The 16,674-nt window shown below is 51.5% G+C and overlaps 1 protein-coding gene across 2 annotated transcripts in view; it reads right to left on the bottom strand.

Moving 5' to 3' along the window:
* Window positions 1–14,165, bottom strand: part of ACSL6 (acyl-CoA synthetase long chain family member 6) — a 46,023-nt gene extending 31,858 nt beyond the window's left edge. For both annotated transcript variants that reach the window (XM_086621507.1, XM_086621506.1), the window contains exon 1: window positions 14,101–14,165. In XM_086621507.1, coding sequence (XP_086477633.1) covers window positions 14,101–14,137 — 37 coding nt within the window. In that variant the 5' untranslated portion in view covers window positions 14,138–14,165. The remainder of the gene's footprint in view (window positions 1–14,100) is intronic.
* Window positions 14,166–16,674: the final 2,509 nt, after the last annotated feature.

The raw sequence follows: 16,674 nt of genomic DNA, 5'->3' as shown, positions 1-16,674 counted from the left end.
ACGCTCTGCCATCCCCAGCTCGTTCCCTTGGTACCTGCCAGCATCCCCTTGCTGTGAGCGCAGCGAGAGCGGCTCTCGCTTGTGCCAGGCTCTCAGAGTGAGCGCTGCTCGCTGGGAACGCAGAGGACAAGGAGCTGAGCGGGCATCCTTCCGCGCACAGCCGCCGCAGGCTGCCTTACTTTCCTCTGGAGAGAGCAGCCGGGCACCCGGCTCGCTGCTCCTGGGGCAGAAGCATTTTCAATAACTCGTATTTGCAGTAAGGGCACAGTATCGACTCCCTGCCAGGGTGCCCAGTAACGGCCAGCCCTGCAAGGGCCAAGCCAAGCAGATGCTGCAGAGGAGGGATCCAAACGGTTCAGGTTTCCTGCTAAGCCCCGCAGCTCCAGTTGTGACTTTACCAGCAGCCAAGATCTGAAAGAGAAAGCTTTTCTGCCACAGGAGCCCAGGCAGCCCCTTTCCTCTTGTCCTCTGGCCTCGCTCCAGCTCGTGGAGCTACAGAGTGGTGCACGGAGGGGCTTCGCTCCCATGGCAGGGCCAGGGCTTCCTGCACAATGGCACCACTGACGTTAACACAAACCAGCTTTTTTCCTCCTGGGAACAGTGTCTGGGTTGTGCTGAAGGTCAGGACTACCCTCTCGCAGCCTTTTCCTGTATTTGTGCCAAGTGAGTTCCAGAGGCGGGCACAGGCCAGCCTGCGAACAGGGGACACCTCTTGCTCAAGGCTCTGGAGGAGTTTTTAGGTTTGCATGAGCAAAAAAAACCCACAACAAACAATTAACCTCACCCTCTGTCAGGCTAAAACATAGCAAGGGGCAGCAGGGAGTGGTGGCAGTGACACAGAGACACAGAGCCCATGTTCGGGGCCACCTCCCTCCTATGGGCATCCAGCCATCCCTTGGGCCAGATGCTGCACCCCGGTGCCACCCCGACATCCCGCAGCCACCTCTGCTCCCCCAAGAGTTCCCGACTGTGCAAACCCTCTGGGACCACAACTCGCCCCCTCCAAGAACAGTCACGATGATCCCAGCAAATAAACCAGCATCCAGATGTTGTTACTGGGCAATGCCCACCCGCAGGGTAATTTTCTCCTGAACTTTGAGCGTTTTTGCAGAAATCTGCTCATCCAGTACAATATTGACTCCGTGGCTGCGATGTTAGGAGGAACTGAGATGGAGAGCTGCTTTCTGCCTCCAGCCTTTCTCCACGTCAGGCTATGAAAAGCAGCTTGCCAAACACGCTTTTACCAGCAAACTACAAAAAGTGGGAGAGCTCAGCCAGGGACCTATTCAGCCACTGATGAATTAGCTATTTGTGCAAAAAGCATTTCAGCCAGTCCGGCCTAAAGCTGTTTGCTCCCAGAAACACAGCCTGTCCCACCAAAGGCAGCCTCCCAGTTTGCCTCGGTTGCTGGTTACACTGAAATCTTGAGAATAACTCCCTCGACATTGGCCTGTGAGCAGCGTTTTGTATCCACCTGTGCAGCCAAGTGGAAAGCTGGGAAGGTGCTCGTGGGAACAGCGGAGCAGTGATGCCATGGAGGGATGCTCGGCCACAGCCACATGCTTCTGCCCTGCTGGGCTGCAGGGATGGCCTGGGGAGCACTGGGGCCAGGCCCTTCTGCACATCTGTCCAGGTACAGGGCACCCACGGACATCTGAACTTGGTAGCCCTGGCACAAGCATCACGAGAGCCAGGGCTGTAATAAAAAGAACAAGTGTTGGAAGCCAGACTCTATACAATATGGGAATAAATTTCTGTTATAACATGGATAATGAAGAAAGCGTGATGACACCTTTACTGACTTTGCATCCCCCTGACATGTGTCAGGTGTCATTTATGTCAGTACCTGGATTTTGAAAAATTTGCTCCAGTGCCATCAAAAGCACCCTGTTAACCTGCCAAAAAGGTACGATGCTTTCCTACAGAATTAAGAATCACTTATAATTGCTGGGAAGTATTTGGCCTGAGCAAAGCGATGGGCATGTTGCTCCTTGGCTTCCCACGGAACATATTCCCTGTATTGGAGCAGTGGCAGGGACACTACGGCCCATTGAGTGCCATGAGCAGGGGGCTGTTGGCAGCATCTGCCTCCATGGTGGGGCAAAACGTGCTACAGCAGCCAAAGTTACACCAGACCTACAGGGAAACTACTTAAACGCCACTCGTTCCATCTGTTCCCAGGTGAAAAGTCAGAACATTCATCTCAAACTCTCAGGGTACATTTATTATTTCTGACCACTTGTGCCACATTCTGCTGCCTTCTGCTAAATTCCTACTTGGGACATTGTTTCTCACTGACCTGAAGTTTTTGTCATGCAGCAGATCATACCCCTGGAACAGGTGGCTGAATCCTTCATTCCTAACCACATCAGCTGGATTAAATAAAGACGTATGACTGGAAGACAGAATTGCACTTTTCCCTGCCCAAGGGAAGCTGCTGGCCCATTTCCATGGGGAACTCGGAGATTCCTGTGACCACGAAGTCTGCAAGATTTTTAGATCCTTTGCATTTAAATAAAAAAAAAAACAAACATGTAAATTCTTCTTGTTAGTGACTCGTTCTAAGTACACTGCAGAGCATCTCATAGGATGCCGCAGTGACAGAGATATAAGTAATGGCAAATAATATCAGAAAATGCACTTGGAAGCAGAAATCCTTTTAGTTTTCTGCCCAAATGCAGCGACAAGTGTGCTGGAATCCCTGGGAGAGCAAAGTAGAAGTGCTACTGGTAAGCAGAAGGTTGACAAACTCATTTGCTTATGTTTTCTCACTTTCACTTAATAATCTAAGTTCAATGAAGACTAAACATATACATTAAGAACAAGATCCTGTTCTCAACAGCGAACTTACCCAGTCAAGGGAAGTTCTCAGCACCTTTGAATCCCCTCATTCAATCTGAGACCTGTAACCCCAGTCACTGACCCTCCTTTGGGATGGAATTCAATTTTTGCACTACAAAGCTCATCCAGCTTGGCTTTCCCAACAGTTAATCTTGATTTTGCATCTCAAAGTGATTTCTGATCAGCCCCTACTTGATCTGCTTGGGGCAGCAAACCTGCCTTGGGCAGGTGGCCAGGAAAGGGCCCAGGTGTGTTTGGGAGGAGCAGCACGATCCAGAGAGAGCAGAAATGCCCCAGCACCCTCCTGCCCATGGGAGGCTGCTTCTCCCTCGCCTCGGGGACCAGGGCTCGGAGCTGCCCGGATCCCAGCCTGCTCCCACGAGTCGAGCTGAGCAGGTGAGCATCTCGCAGTCAACGCACGCTCTGTGGATGTATTTCTCATGTGATCAGGAAAATAACTACTAATAGCAATTTTTTTAAAAGCCAGCCCAACCGTGCTGGGTCTCCCATCGCCAAGGGCTGGGTCTCCCATCGCCAAGGGCTGGGTCTCCCACCACGCGAGCGGCCGCTGCTGTCATCTCAGCCTCAGGAGCAGCAGCAGGATGACCACTGCACCCCTTCTCCAGTGGTTTTACCCCATTTCTGTTACCTGCAGTGAACCCACTGCGGTGCACGCTCCCCGTGAGCAAGCCGAGCACCACGGCTGTCTGTGCACGTGGCACAGGGAAACACCGACATTTCCATTTATTCCAAACAGGACTTCACAGTACCACTGGATTCCTAAAGTATTCCCACATGGCAGAGAGAACAGAAACAAATATGCAAGGAAGGACGGAAGAAAGTGGTTTTGAGAAAGGAAAAAGTGCTGGTTAGTTGCTGGGAGGGAACATGCACGGGTGAGAGCCTGGGGCTGCCCGAGTTGGCCGGCGTGCCCGAAACCTCCCCCACTGGGATGTGGGGTGAACGGGGCTTCTGCAGCGGGTCTTTGGGCAGTGAGGAGTGACCCTGGGCTCTGAATCACGACCAGCCTTTGTGAACAGCCCATCACCACACAGACAATGCTTATTTATTTGGGTTTTTTTTGGTTATAAACGGCACTACTGTGTGATTCGGTTTTGATCTTTTCCTGCTGGAAGCGATTCTGTAACTCCAGCACGGTCAATGGACTTTTAGTGACAGACACCAGTGTGGGAACAGCCTCGAACTACTGGTGTATGCATAATGCAATTAAAACATCACCCGTCCTGTGCAGCCGTGCCATCACATCCTTCCTACCATTGCATCAGCGCTCGGGCGCCTGCTTGGGAAGCAGAACTCTTGGGAAGCAGAACTCCTTTTGAGATGCCTTCGTCTTCCTGCCCACCATGTGTTCCCAGCGGGGTACGGAAGAGGCGGATGATTCATTTTATGCTGGAAACTGGGCAAAATGTCTAATTACTATCCCTATATTGAAGCACCAAAAAAAAAAAGGCTATTTTCATTTGACTTTATAGGGCTAAACCAAAATGAAACAAGCAGCTTTTCGGTCTGTCTGAGAGAATTAACTATTTGCTGCCAGGAGCTACAAAGCGCAGCCGGCGGACACGCCATGGCTCCGAGCCCGCAGACCCACGGCTTCGCTCCGTGAGCCGTGGCGAGAGGGACATTCCCGGCAGCCGGCACTCGCCCCAGATCCGTGTCCTTGGCTACGGCACCGGCTGCTCACGCATTTCACTGAGGAAACGGAATTTACAGGACCTAAACCATCTCAATCCAGAGGCAGTTTTAGAGGGATTTCACCCAAGCGAAAGAGCAGGAGGTTTTTTGAACTCTTCAAGCTGTTCTTTTCCCACAATCAGCTCCGCAGACCCCAGACTCTGAGATTTGTAGTTGCTTTCCTAGAACGAGGGCGGTGACAGCAGATTTGCACAAGGCAGCACACAGCAAAATTTGGGCTGTTCTCCCTCACCTTCCTCTGCAGAGGAAAAACCTGCTCACAGTACCCAGTACAGGCTCGGGTGACCGAGACGAGGATTCACATCATCTCATGACTATGTCACTACGTGAAAGTCTCCGTTCTCACAGAGCAAGGGAGCATTGGAATTCACAGGGACACATAAAACTGGCAGTTAGTAGTTGGGCTGCATGGCTGGAACTCATTTACTAATTTAAATGAAAGCTATTGCAACAATTAATGTGTTTTGAGGAACGCAGGCTGCTGTAACTGCGCAGGCAAAGGGCATTTGAGGATTTTGTGTATTGCTTGCAGAGTACAATCCTTTTTTTTTTTTCCCCCCAAGCCTCATGCTAGCATGCACTGAGCCAGCAACCCCAGGAGGAGCCAATGTCATTAAATGCAGCTCAGGTACCACCAACTTCCTCTCGCTTGGCCGGGGCAGCAGCTCCTGGGAGACGACAGGCGACGAATTCCTAATCACTGCTGTAATTAAAACCAGGGATGGTGCCAAGCTGGTCTCTGCCGTGCACCTCCACAGATTTCGCTTATATGGGCACAGAAGTCAAGGAGTTGGATGAACCCTCAGTTCCCAGCCCCAGCGGTCAGGCTCAGCGGAGGCGGCAGCACCCCGGCCGCTCGGCAGCACACGGGTCTCACGCTCACGTAGACAGAGATGCAAAAAGATTGCACAAGAGCAGATGATGGATTTGTTGTGGATGCCCCATCCCTGGAGGTGTTCAAGGCCAGGTTGGATGAGGCTTTGGGCAATCTGGTGTAGTGGAGGGTGTCCCTGCCCATGGCAGGGGGGTTGGAACTAGATGATCTTTGAGGTCCCTTCCAACCCAAACCATTCTATGATTCTATTCTATGATTCTATGATCTCATGAGATCCCCAACCACAAAAAAATGAATTCCAGCCTTTGTCGTGCTTCAGTTTGTTCCAAACCTGTGTATTTTTTTTTCTCATTTGTTTTAATTAAAGAGAAGAAAATTTGGGAAACTCAGAGCACTTGGCCACCTTTCTATTTTCAGCTAGTTTGAGAACAGGTCCATTTTATTCTCCATTTTAACAGTTTTACACCGTAGCGTTTATGGAAATGGTAATGCCATGCTCTAGAGCGGGCACAAAGCCAGCTGAACAGCGTTAATCCCAGAGAGGAAATGCCATTATAGACTTATTGATCATTACAGATAGCTCCAGAAAACCTCACAGAAGGGCTGCCCTGCCGTGAGACAGGAAGCCAGACAGCCCGTGGGCCTTACAAACGGCTTGAGAAAGAGTAAAGGCGTTGATAAATGTAAAGGGGAAAACACGAGCACCAAAAGTGTCCGAAACTATGGAAGAATCAACGTGCAGAAACCCAGTAAACAGCCCCAAAATGAAGCAGAAGACAAGCGATACTTGGCTCACACACTTTTGCAGGACTCCTACCCGCTCCCTGGCCTGCACTGGGGTATAGCCCTTTTCCTCTTTTAATGTCTCTCACCTTCAGTCAGATCACACTGACCTGAACTCCCACGGCTTCCATATGACATATCACTGCTTTCATTTTTGGGACAGTATATTTTCACCAAAACTGTGTTTTCCATTAGAAACAAAAATGCCCCCTATCCGCCAAAACACACTCTTGCAGGCACTTAATTTTACCCACTGTGAGTGAAATAATTGACTCTCAAGTGCAACAATATATAAACCACAATTACTGTGTTTTACTTAGATTACAGAATTCTTTGCAGGGTCAAATCATAATTGTATATTAATTTAAGAATCAAAGCAAAGGTGTTAGTCATCGTTGACTATGGTTCCACTACAAACCAGTGAGTCATAATTGGGAAGAAAAATAAAAAAAAAGAAAAAAAATTTAAGAAAAACAAACCAATTTAGAGATTAAATTGCTTTTTTTTGGATTATTATACTGGGACTCAGACAATATAAGAAGGTGTGAGAGGTGATGGATGCAGAATACATATTTGCTCTTGGACATCTCTCTGCACGGATAGCGAACAAGGGAGGAAAGGCACACGGCGCCGCACGCTGCGGAATCACCCAGTGAGCAAGCAATGTAATAAAAGCAGGTTATAATTTTTGTATTTTATTTTTGCTAATAAAAAAACCCCCCACATCCTTCTCCCCTTCCTTTGGGAATCAGACCCATCCAACCTGTTAAACTGGTCATTTGCCAACAAGGCTACTGAAGAACAAGGTTTCAATGGTCTCTAAGCCTCTTCAGCTCAAATTGTTTTCGTGCCAGCCGAGGGCTCGGTGCACCCTGCACCGGGTGTCTGGGGAAGCAGACACGGGGCTGCGGTGAGGTCCCCATCCCACTGCCTCCCTGCTCACCCCCACCCCGGGCTGTCCCTCCGTGGCCAGCGAGGCAGCGTTATCTGCCGTGGAAAAAGACTTTGCCTTCGGGTCAAGCCTCTCTGATCTGCTGCAGAGGAAGAAGGCACATGAGGTTCACGGCGAGGAAGCCAGCAATGCTTTCGTGTGACCTCTGGTCACTGCGAGGAGCGGGGAGAGGACAGGGATGCATGACAGGGTCCGGCATGTGGTTGGGGCCATGGTATAAATTTGGCCCAGTGATGTAAGTGGGACTATTTTTTTAGGAGAGGCAGGCAGAAAAACGCCTGGTGCTGAAAAATTGTCTCAGAGAGAAGGCTGCCAAAGGATTGGGTACCATTATACATATATATACACACACATGGAATTATAGATCTGCATACATGATGTATAGGCTTGTGTGTATGCGTGCATATATATATTAAATATATAAAAATAAAATTTCCTTCTGCTCTGGGTGACATGATTAACACTTGTGCCACTAGAATAATAATTGCAGAGACATCTCATGCTCCTGCTCCATGTTCCTGAAAAGCTCCTTCTCCCCAAATATCTGAGGTGTGAACAGCATGGGCTCCTCTCAGCCCAACCACAGCATCACGCTCTGCTGTGGCTCCCGGGGACGGAGCCAGTGGCAGAGCCCAGCGCTGGGCACAGGGACCCCCTGACTCCCCCCCCAGCGTCCTGGCCACCCCAATGCCAAGCACAGACAAAGGATGGGAATCTCCAAGCAACCCGGAGGAGCAGCACTGGCCTCCGCTCCCTCCTGCTCTGTGCTGCCGAGAAATGCATTTGCAAGACACAAGAGCTTTGCAAGCATCCACTAAAAAGGGAAGGAAAAATGCTAACAAGGAGCTCAATGTCCTGCAAGTCCAATTTTACAGAAAGAGCACAGTAATCGCACATAAACAGAGATATTTAAAGTATCTAAAATCTCTACAGCATACCAGACCCTTGCCAAGAGAAATCATTCAATAAATAATTCAGTGGTGGTGCAGAGATCCTACTTTACACACTTTGATGTTTCAGAGAGCAAAATCTGGCTGGCTGGAAATGGAGAGTGCTCGGAGCCACGCACCAGCTCATCCCTCTGCATCGGGTCCACCTATTCACCTGCTGATCCCAAATCCCCCCGGAAAGCTCCATCCCTCCATCCCACACCTCCTCGCCACGCTCCAGCACAGCTCACAGACGTGAACCAACCCAAAAATACCCTTCGCATCCCCAAGCAGATGGGCACCGCAGTACTCTGAACCACCGTGACTCACACGTACAGGAAAGCCGAGACTGGGATCCTGGTCCAAATCTGCCACTCCTCTGGATAACAAAGCATTAGGAAGCCTGTGCAAGTATTTTAAGTTTTCTACCAGAAAGGAAAAACTTAACAGCTCAGAGCTCTGTTATCCCTGAAGTCTATCGATTGCCTCAGGCATGGTGATGAAAAAGCTCCTCTAATTCCTGAAATGTCCTTAAACCATTACCCGGTGCTGGCACATGATGAACCAGTCACAAGCTTTCATTGACCAGGTTTAAAACCTCAGCCTGTGGTTGCAGAGGATGATGTTCGGATGGCAAAACCCACCTGGGATACTTTGGCACCCACTGCCCCCTCATCATAACCCCTCTCGCGCCAGCGCGGCTGCTGCACGCTTGCCCAAAGCGGGCTCAGGACATTCCCCTGAGCTAGATCGTAACCCAGGCAGAACCAAAAGCAAAACCCCCAAGGCTGTGTGGTTTTCTGGCTTTTTGGTCTTTTGCCTGCAGCTCTGTCGGGACCGCTCACACAGCTGGGCCAAAACCAGCCCAGGGGCTGCAGCGTTTCACCTGGGGAAACCACAGCCTGAGCCCTCCCTGCCCACATCCCGCCCACGCTTGCGGGCAGAGGACTGGGATCCTGCAAGCAACCCACGGAGGTGACTAAAGCAAGTGAGAATTTGCCCCTCAGCCTTATGGAAAAGAGTTTACAGGTGCCAGTGAATCCTGGGCACGTTTGCCAGGGCTCCCGCTGAAGCACCAAGCCCTGCTGGCACGAATGAACTGGGGCCGTTTTCCGTCCCTGCATCCCACTGTGGTGCTGCCCTTGCCAGGGCTGGGGTTCAGTTCTGGAAACCGCTTCCGGAGCGTCTGCAAAGCTCCCCCACTTCCCAAAGGTACCCATGATCGTTCCTAAATATCGATTCTTGTGAAGAAGAGGTTTTGTCGGGGGAATTTTTGATGTTTTTTTTTTTTGTTCGAGTGATGTTGATGGTTGGTTGTCCCATATCCTATCCGGTTCTTGAATGCCTTGTGACAGGCAGCGAACAAACAGCTTAAATAATTGCACAAAAATAGTTATCTGGGGCGGAGTACAAAGAGGAGCACTGAACGGAGAGGGAGAAGGCAGCTGCACCCATGACAGCCGGTTTTCCAGAGCGGAAAGACAAAGGTGCTGCGCAAAGAGCTTGATGGCTCGTTGCCTGGCAGAGTTTTGACGTTTGCCTTCAGATTTCAGTTGGAATTAAATAAACCTTAGTAGCATCTTTAGAGGCCACAGTCCTGCTAAGAACCCTGGTAGCCCAAGGTTTCCGCATGGTCGGTGCTGGCCATTGCAGCGGCACCGGGATCTCCGGCCGGGGCTGGTGGGGGAAGGAAAGGGGTGTCCAACCACAGCACCCAGCGGGCTGGGGAAGTTCAGCTCCAGACCTTGCTAACTCCTATTTCACTGTTCTGGTTTCTTTTTTTTTCCTCTTTTACGGACAGCACACCTTCCTTTGCTCAGTGAAGGCTGCAGTTTGCAGTAGAGCCGTCTGCCCCCACGCTCCCAGCCCCGCATCGCTTTCTGCACCCTGCAGACCACGCGCTGCCCTTCGCCGCACCCAGGGGGGATGTAACCCCCCTCCCCAGCCTGCTGCAGAGCTCGTTTTCAGTCTCCCTGCCTCGACATGCCAGAGCCAGGCCCTCCATCATCTCAGCCTGCAAAGCCTCCAGACCGGGGCTGGGTGGAGGAAAGGAGATTTGGGGTGAAATCTTCCACTTTCGTATGCACAGGCGGGGAAGAAGCAAGCGCAGGAGCGTGCCTTGCCCTGGCTGGTGGGGGCTGGCTCTGCTCCGGACCCACAGCCATCACCGCCGGGCACGGACAGGCACGCGGGCAGGTCCCTACGCTGCCAGTTCCGTGCCTGGCTCAGCCCTCGGCCACGTCCGTGTGTGCGAGACGGGTCGCAGTGACTCCGGGGGCTGGAGGGGCAGCAGAAGGCAGGAGCTGGCCGTGCCCGCGCTCCCGCTGCGTGCGCACGCTGCGCCAGGTTTGATTGCTGTTGCTCTCTGTGCAGCGGGATAGAACCATGGAATCATTTAGGTGGGAAAAGACCTCAAAGATCATCGAGCCCAACCGTTAACCCAGCACTGCCAATTCCACCACTAAACCACATCCCTAAGTGCCACATCTACATGTCTTTTAAATACTTCCAGGGAGGGAGACCCAACCACTTCCCTGGGCAGCCTGTTCTTTGACAACTCTTTCAGTGAAGAAATACTTCCCAATATCCAACCTAAACCTTCCCTGGGGCAACTTGAAGCCATTTTCTCTTGTCCTATAATTTGGCTGGGGTGACCCAAACCCAAAGCACGGCTGGATGGGGCCACAGTGCTCCCCTCTGCCTCACACCCACCCTGGGGTGCACGGCTGTTGGCTGGAGCAGGCAGCTGAGCCGGCACGAAACTAACTGTCCTGCAGAAACAATGATAAAAATCGTTAGTTGCCAACCAACCCCCCGCCTGGGGTTATCATATGGCATCACACGCACCAGTGCCACGATGGGGCCAGAAGCATGCACAGAGACAGGGAGGGCAGCTGGAGACCTTGGCAGCAGTACAGTTCCGGGTGGCTTCGTTAACGTTGGAACTGCAGAGCCTCGTCACAGGGACCAGTCACCAGAGGCACCCTGTGCTTTGCCTGGCCCCAGTCAGTGGGAGCAGGGCAGCCCCCCCTGCCCCCCCACCGCAGACCCACCTCCCACCCTGCCTGGAGCACACCACAGCCGAGCCCACGCCGGTTCTGATGCCCTACTACATCCCCAGCTGTGGCTGGATGGCATAACGAGTTCTGACAGTGCAAGGAGCCCTCCTGCCTGCCTCCTGCCATTGTTCCTACTCCCACCCTGCCTTTCCCAGGTGCCAGCACAAATATTTGTGCAGCAGCCCAGGGAACGGCGCAGGGGGACCGATCCAGCTGCAAACCTTTTTAGGTTTGTTGCTGCCCTTTCTTTTGGCAGCAGCACCAGCTTAAAGTCATTTCTGAATTACACGGAGCATCCTGCATGGCTATTGCGTTATATTGGGGTAAGCCTGGCAGCCCTGGGAATGCATCACCCAAAGCAACACAGAAACCTAAACCCTTCCAAAACGCTTAAGAGACAACGCAGTGGCACACTCAGAGCTAGTCCTGCAGAGGACAGGAAAGAACAGGAACGTTTTGTCCATCACTTCCCAGCCATGCCTTGGCCTGCGTTGTTTCACAAACAGCTCAGACTGGATTGAAACTCTTACTTGGTCAAATTTCAATTTCATGTTGCCTTCTGTAACATGAACAGTTGTGTAGAAAGTGTTTGCAGCAGGGCTAAGCGGCCAAACTGCAGCTGGCGTTGCTTCCAGCCATGAAGATCCTGGAAATTGGGCCCGTTGCATGGGCAGCATCCTACTGCAGATTTTCATCGGCCGCTGCAGAAGACGGAGACTGAGGCCAAGACCTGCCAGCTTGTACTGTATGATAGCCAAGCACTGTCTTTTTTATAAGGAGCCATTCTCTTAAAGCCAATATTACAGCTTGAAGAGCTCCAAAACTTACTGACTTGCCACTGTGGTGAAAGCAGAGCCCTACGGACAAACCAGCGGCCCAAAGGGCCCTCTGCCAGCTGCATGTCAAACGTGTGCCCATGCAGACAGTGTTGTGACTGTCACACCGGGATCTGAAACTAGAAAACGACATCAAGAACGGGAGGATAAAAAAAGCAACACTAGTGTCATGGTCTAACTATAATAAATACAGTTGTATCCCTCGCTTACAGTAAGCTGTCTATAATTAGAGCAGGTTAATTACCAATGAAGTGCCCTGCAAGCTGTAGTGCTTTTCTGAAGGACCCTGTCCACGCAGACAGGAGGGAGCGAGGGGACCCTGAAGGCATAAGCGTACCTGGAGAGAGCAGGGCTTTATCCAGACCACGCGCACGTAGAGCGTGACTGCCTGCATCAACCCAGGCTTTATCCCACCAAAACAAACTCGCAGCCAAAGGCGGCTTTGAAAGTTGCTCAAGACTTATTTGGCAACCTCGCAGCGCAACGAGGGGCGAGAAAATAAGGGTTAAGAAAGAGACGGGTCCTGTGCCAAAAGACCTGAAGGAAAGCAACCCCTTTCTGCTGCTGCAGGACCGAAGGCAGCGGAATGGGCAGGAGAAGCGTGGCACGGCAGCCTTGCCTGCTGCACAGACCTGCCAGCTCCCGCCGTGCCCTCTGCCTGCCCAGGCCCTGCGCCAGCAGCCTGCGGTCATCACCGAAACACCGTGCTCGCAAACAGCCAGAGCTTCTCAAAATAATCTCTGCATGTTTTCCTGCTCGTGAGAGCATCACTGCGCTTTGAAAGCAGCATAACTTTGAGTTCTGCTCGTGCATGTGAAGCCAGTAAAAACAGACTGATCACTGCAGAACCGGTCACCGCGTGAGGGACCGCTCTCACTGGGACAGTAAATCGCAAATAACCACGTTTGGTTGGTGCAGAAGATCTTCCAAGGAGGCCCAGCAGCTGCACGCAGCCACCTCAGCAGTTGTACCCGGTGGCCATGCCAGACCCACCATGCTGTACACCTCCAGAAACAACTGGGGACCCTCCAGGAGCCTCTCTGAACCCCTGCAAGCATCCTCTTCACATCCCCAACCCAACTGGTCCCCAGGATGGGATGCACCAGGAACAGGCACACACTAATGCAACGCAGCAAACAAGACACCACACTTAACATCCGGAGCGGGTATTTCGTGCCTACAGATAAGGTTTCCACGTCTGTGCCCAGCACCGGGGCACAGCCCCACCAGCAGGCTCTTCCCACCAGGACGGAGCACACACGTGGCTACGTGCTCGGAGGAGGTGTGAAATCCCCGGGTTTGGTTAGGAAGGCACGTGTCAGCCCCCAGCATTCGGGGATCCCACCCATAGCGACATCCGTCACGATAAGCCTATCGTGAAGTCGGGGTGGCTGAAACTCGATATACAGAAAGCCGGGAAACCCGCGGGGTGCCAGCCACAACTGAACGTGTCTGCTGGGCTCTGCAGGGCTCCTGCTCTCGGGAACGAACCCCGACCTGTGGGACCAGGGCTTTGGGGCACAGCCCTCCCGGGGCACCCCCAGCACCCAGCCTCCTCCATCTCTGCATCCAGGTGACCTTGGCGGGCTGCAGGCAGAGCTGCCGTCACCGCTGAGCCCACAGAGGTGCCCCGGGGGGTCCCCGAGCCCCGGGGGCTGGAAGCGGCTGGAGCCCCCCGGCCCCCGCGGGACCGGCCGCCTCCGGCGCCGCGATCTGCAGCCAGAGCCGGGCCGGAGCTTTCCCCCCCTCCCGGCTCTAAGGCTCTTAGAAACATCTGAAGCAACAGGAAACTGCAAAAGCCACAAATTTGCTGGTGCTGGTGGTTGGGCCCGATCCTGCCAGCACCGCCGGCGGACTCTCCCCCACCGCAGCGCCGAGAAAAGCAGCCGAGAGCACCTTTTCCCGCCGCAGCAGCACCCGAGGGGTCCCCCACTGCACAGACGGGTTTCCCACAACACTTCTTTTTATATATATATATTTATTTTTTTTCGGTTTTGTTTTATCGGCATCCCGGAGCCCAACTGCCGCGGAGCCTGCGGCTGCTCCAGGACTGGGCGAAGCCCTCGGGGATCCCACCCGGAGCCACCCGCGCTCCTCACCGAGACTTCAAGAAGACAAAATAAATAAATAAAAATAGCAGCGGACTCACCAGCAGCAGGGAACCCCTCCTCTCCCCTCGCACGCATCAGCTCATGGCTGGCGATCCTGGACTTGTTGAAGAACTGCTGACTCCAGGACGTCCCACCCCCTTCCCATCTGCAAACTGCTGAAAGAAGTTAAGCTTGGCTAATATCAGCTTAGGCTGTATTAGCGCGGCAGCAGCAGTGCCCCAGTGTAACCCTTGAGGCACTGGAGACTCCGCATCCCGGCGCTGGGAGCCTCCTTCCAGCTTCTCGCAGATGGGGAAAACTCAGCCCTTCTGCTGCCGAATATCGCACGGGTTTGACACATCCTAACAGGCTCCTAACAGACTCGAGGCAAGGCTTTTGGGTGTGAAACTGCAAAGCCTTCCTGCAAATGCTCAGTTTAAGATGAAAGACAGCATCATTTTTTTTTTTCCTTTGGGGAAAAAACGTCATAAAATGAAGTTTCTGACACTGGAAAGTCTGCGTTGCCAGCACTAGTCTGCTGGATGAGAAACTTCATTGCTTGAGTAGAATCAATAAAGTAATAAGAGAAAAACTATTGCCAACATCATCCTTACATTGTTGCATATATTAAAAACAAAGAAAAAAAACCGTGGCGTTTGAGCCAAACCCGGGTTTTGTTAATTTAGACCAATAATAACAAACCGAAAACTTTGCAATTCATTTGTGGTGGCAAAATTATCAATATTGAAGATTTGAGAGGTATGGCTAAGACCTTTATCCTAAGGAAAAGAACATTCCTTTCAACTGAAAGCCAACAGCCTCTGCTGGCTTCCAAGTCCCCACTTCTGAGCAAAGGTAACCCCGGGTGGGCCACTGCTCCGGGCCCCACCGGGAGCCTCTCTCCATGTGGCCTCGTTATTTACTGTTCAATTCCTTCTTAGAATTGTGGCAGGTAACACGGCACTTGCAGGGTCTGTCCCTCCGAGGAGGGATATCTGGTTTTGTTAACATTAAATTATTGTTTTCCTCATGTCTGTCTTTTTTCCTGAAGCAGTATATAGGTCTTGGCAATCACTTGTAGAGAAGAGGGGAGCAGGGGGGGAGATGCTGTCCAACCATTCTCCTACTGTTTTCACAGTTAATATTAAGTTTCTGTTTGACTTGTCCTAAATTGCACTTGCAATATTACACACTTGGAGTCGTCAGATTCTCCAACACATCATACTGCCTCTGCAGAGAATATTCAAAGAACATTTAACTCTCCTGAATGAAGAGGGACAGATATTTAATGAGATTTCAGGCAAGCTTGTCAAACATCACTCCTTTGGCTCAGATGTGGGTATTCTGCAATCAGGCTAATTCATAAATTTGCCAGTGTAGGGCAGGGAGTACCGGCTTAAATGGTCTGCAGGTGTAAATCAGCATAACAGTGCTGGCTTAATGGGCCCTCAACAATATTCACCAGCTCAGATTCTTGCCCTTTTGTTCCTTAGGAGCCACAGGTGACAGAAACATTGTAGTCAGGAAAATGGTTCAGGTCTGTGAGCAGCCCCGGGGCTGTCTGGGTGCTCAGCTGCAGCCCACAGACACAATACGGTTGTGTTAGTTATGGAGTGCTCCAAAGGGGATGTGGGAATACTGATTTTAAATAAATATTGGATTAAAAACAAGTTACTGTGCTGTGTTTATTTATAAGATGTCTTCTTTCAAGTAGCTATTGGGAAGGGATGCTCTTGCCTGCCTCCATGGAGATCATGGTGGGGGATATACCCTCAGCGTAGGTGCAGGGCTTCAGTAAAACAAGTGTTTCAGGACAGCTTCAGACCCTTCTGCCTCCCCAGTCAGTACCCTGAGCTGTTATTCCCGTTCTCTTGTCTCACTTTCATTGCACATACATATAACATAAGGACTCACTTGCTGGAAAAGCTATAGGAGGAATGTGAGGCACAACGAAGGGAGAAAACTGGATTTGGGCTTCCTGCCTTAAGCGAAGATGGACATAAGCACACTTTAAGTAATACACAGAATAAAAGCTCCCCCGATGTCCTAGCGTTTTCTGCCAGGTGATTTGCAGAGCAGAGCAATTGGGAAGATGTTTTATGGGAAGACAACCTCCTTTTTTGGACAGGCAGCCGAGGGAAAGCACGCGGTTCACCATAAACAGGGGTTTGCTCTAAGAGCCTCTGGCTCTGGAACTCAGAGGACAGTCCAAGTACGTGTGAAGATCCTCCTGCAGATGTATTAGTTGTGCTCTGCAGAACGCGAGGCTGAGCCCAGAGGTGCTGAGCAGCCAAGACCTGGCCAAGGCAAGAGGAGCCACAAAGCCCTTTGTGCTTCAAACCAGGACTCAGGTGGCTTCTACTTCTGCAGAAAGCTGTCCCCAACTGACCATCACATTAGTGTGTTAAGTAGCAGCGATGTTTATACTCTACAAGTACAAAGGAAACAAGACTTCACCTTTTGTGCTGATTACTGCTCAGTCTAAAGCCCAGTGAGATCCAACTACCAGTAAAATCAATGGAAAGACTTCAAAGGACTTTTATGGGATTTGGCTGAGACCTCACCTGTCCAGGAAAAAAAAAAAAGTTATATCAGTAAATCACAGTGCTTTTAATGCTCACAGTCAAATACAA

The sequence above is a fragment of the Tauraco erythrolophus genome, chromosome 16 (assembly GCF_009769465.1).
Source record: "Tauraco erythrolophus isolate bTauEry1 chromosome 16, bTauEry1.pri, whole genome shotgun sequence".
Classification (NCBI taxonomy): Eukaryota; Metazoa; Chordata; class Aves; order Musophagiformes; family Musophagidae; genus Tauraco; species Tauraco erythrolophus.
The sequence above is the reverse complement of the archived record's forward strand: the minus strand, read 5'-3'. Positions and strand labels throughout refer to the sequence as shown.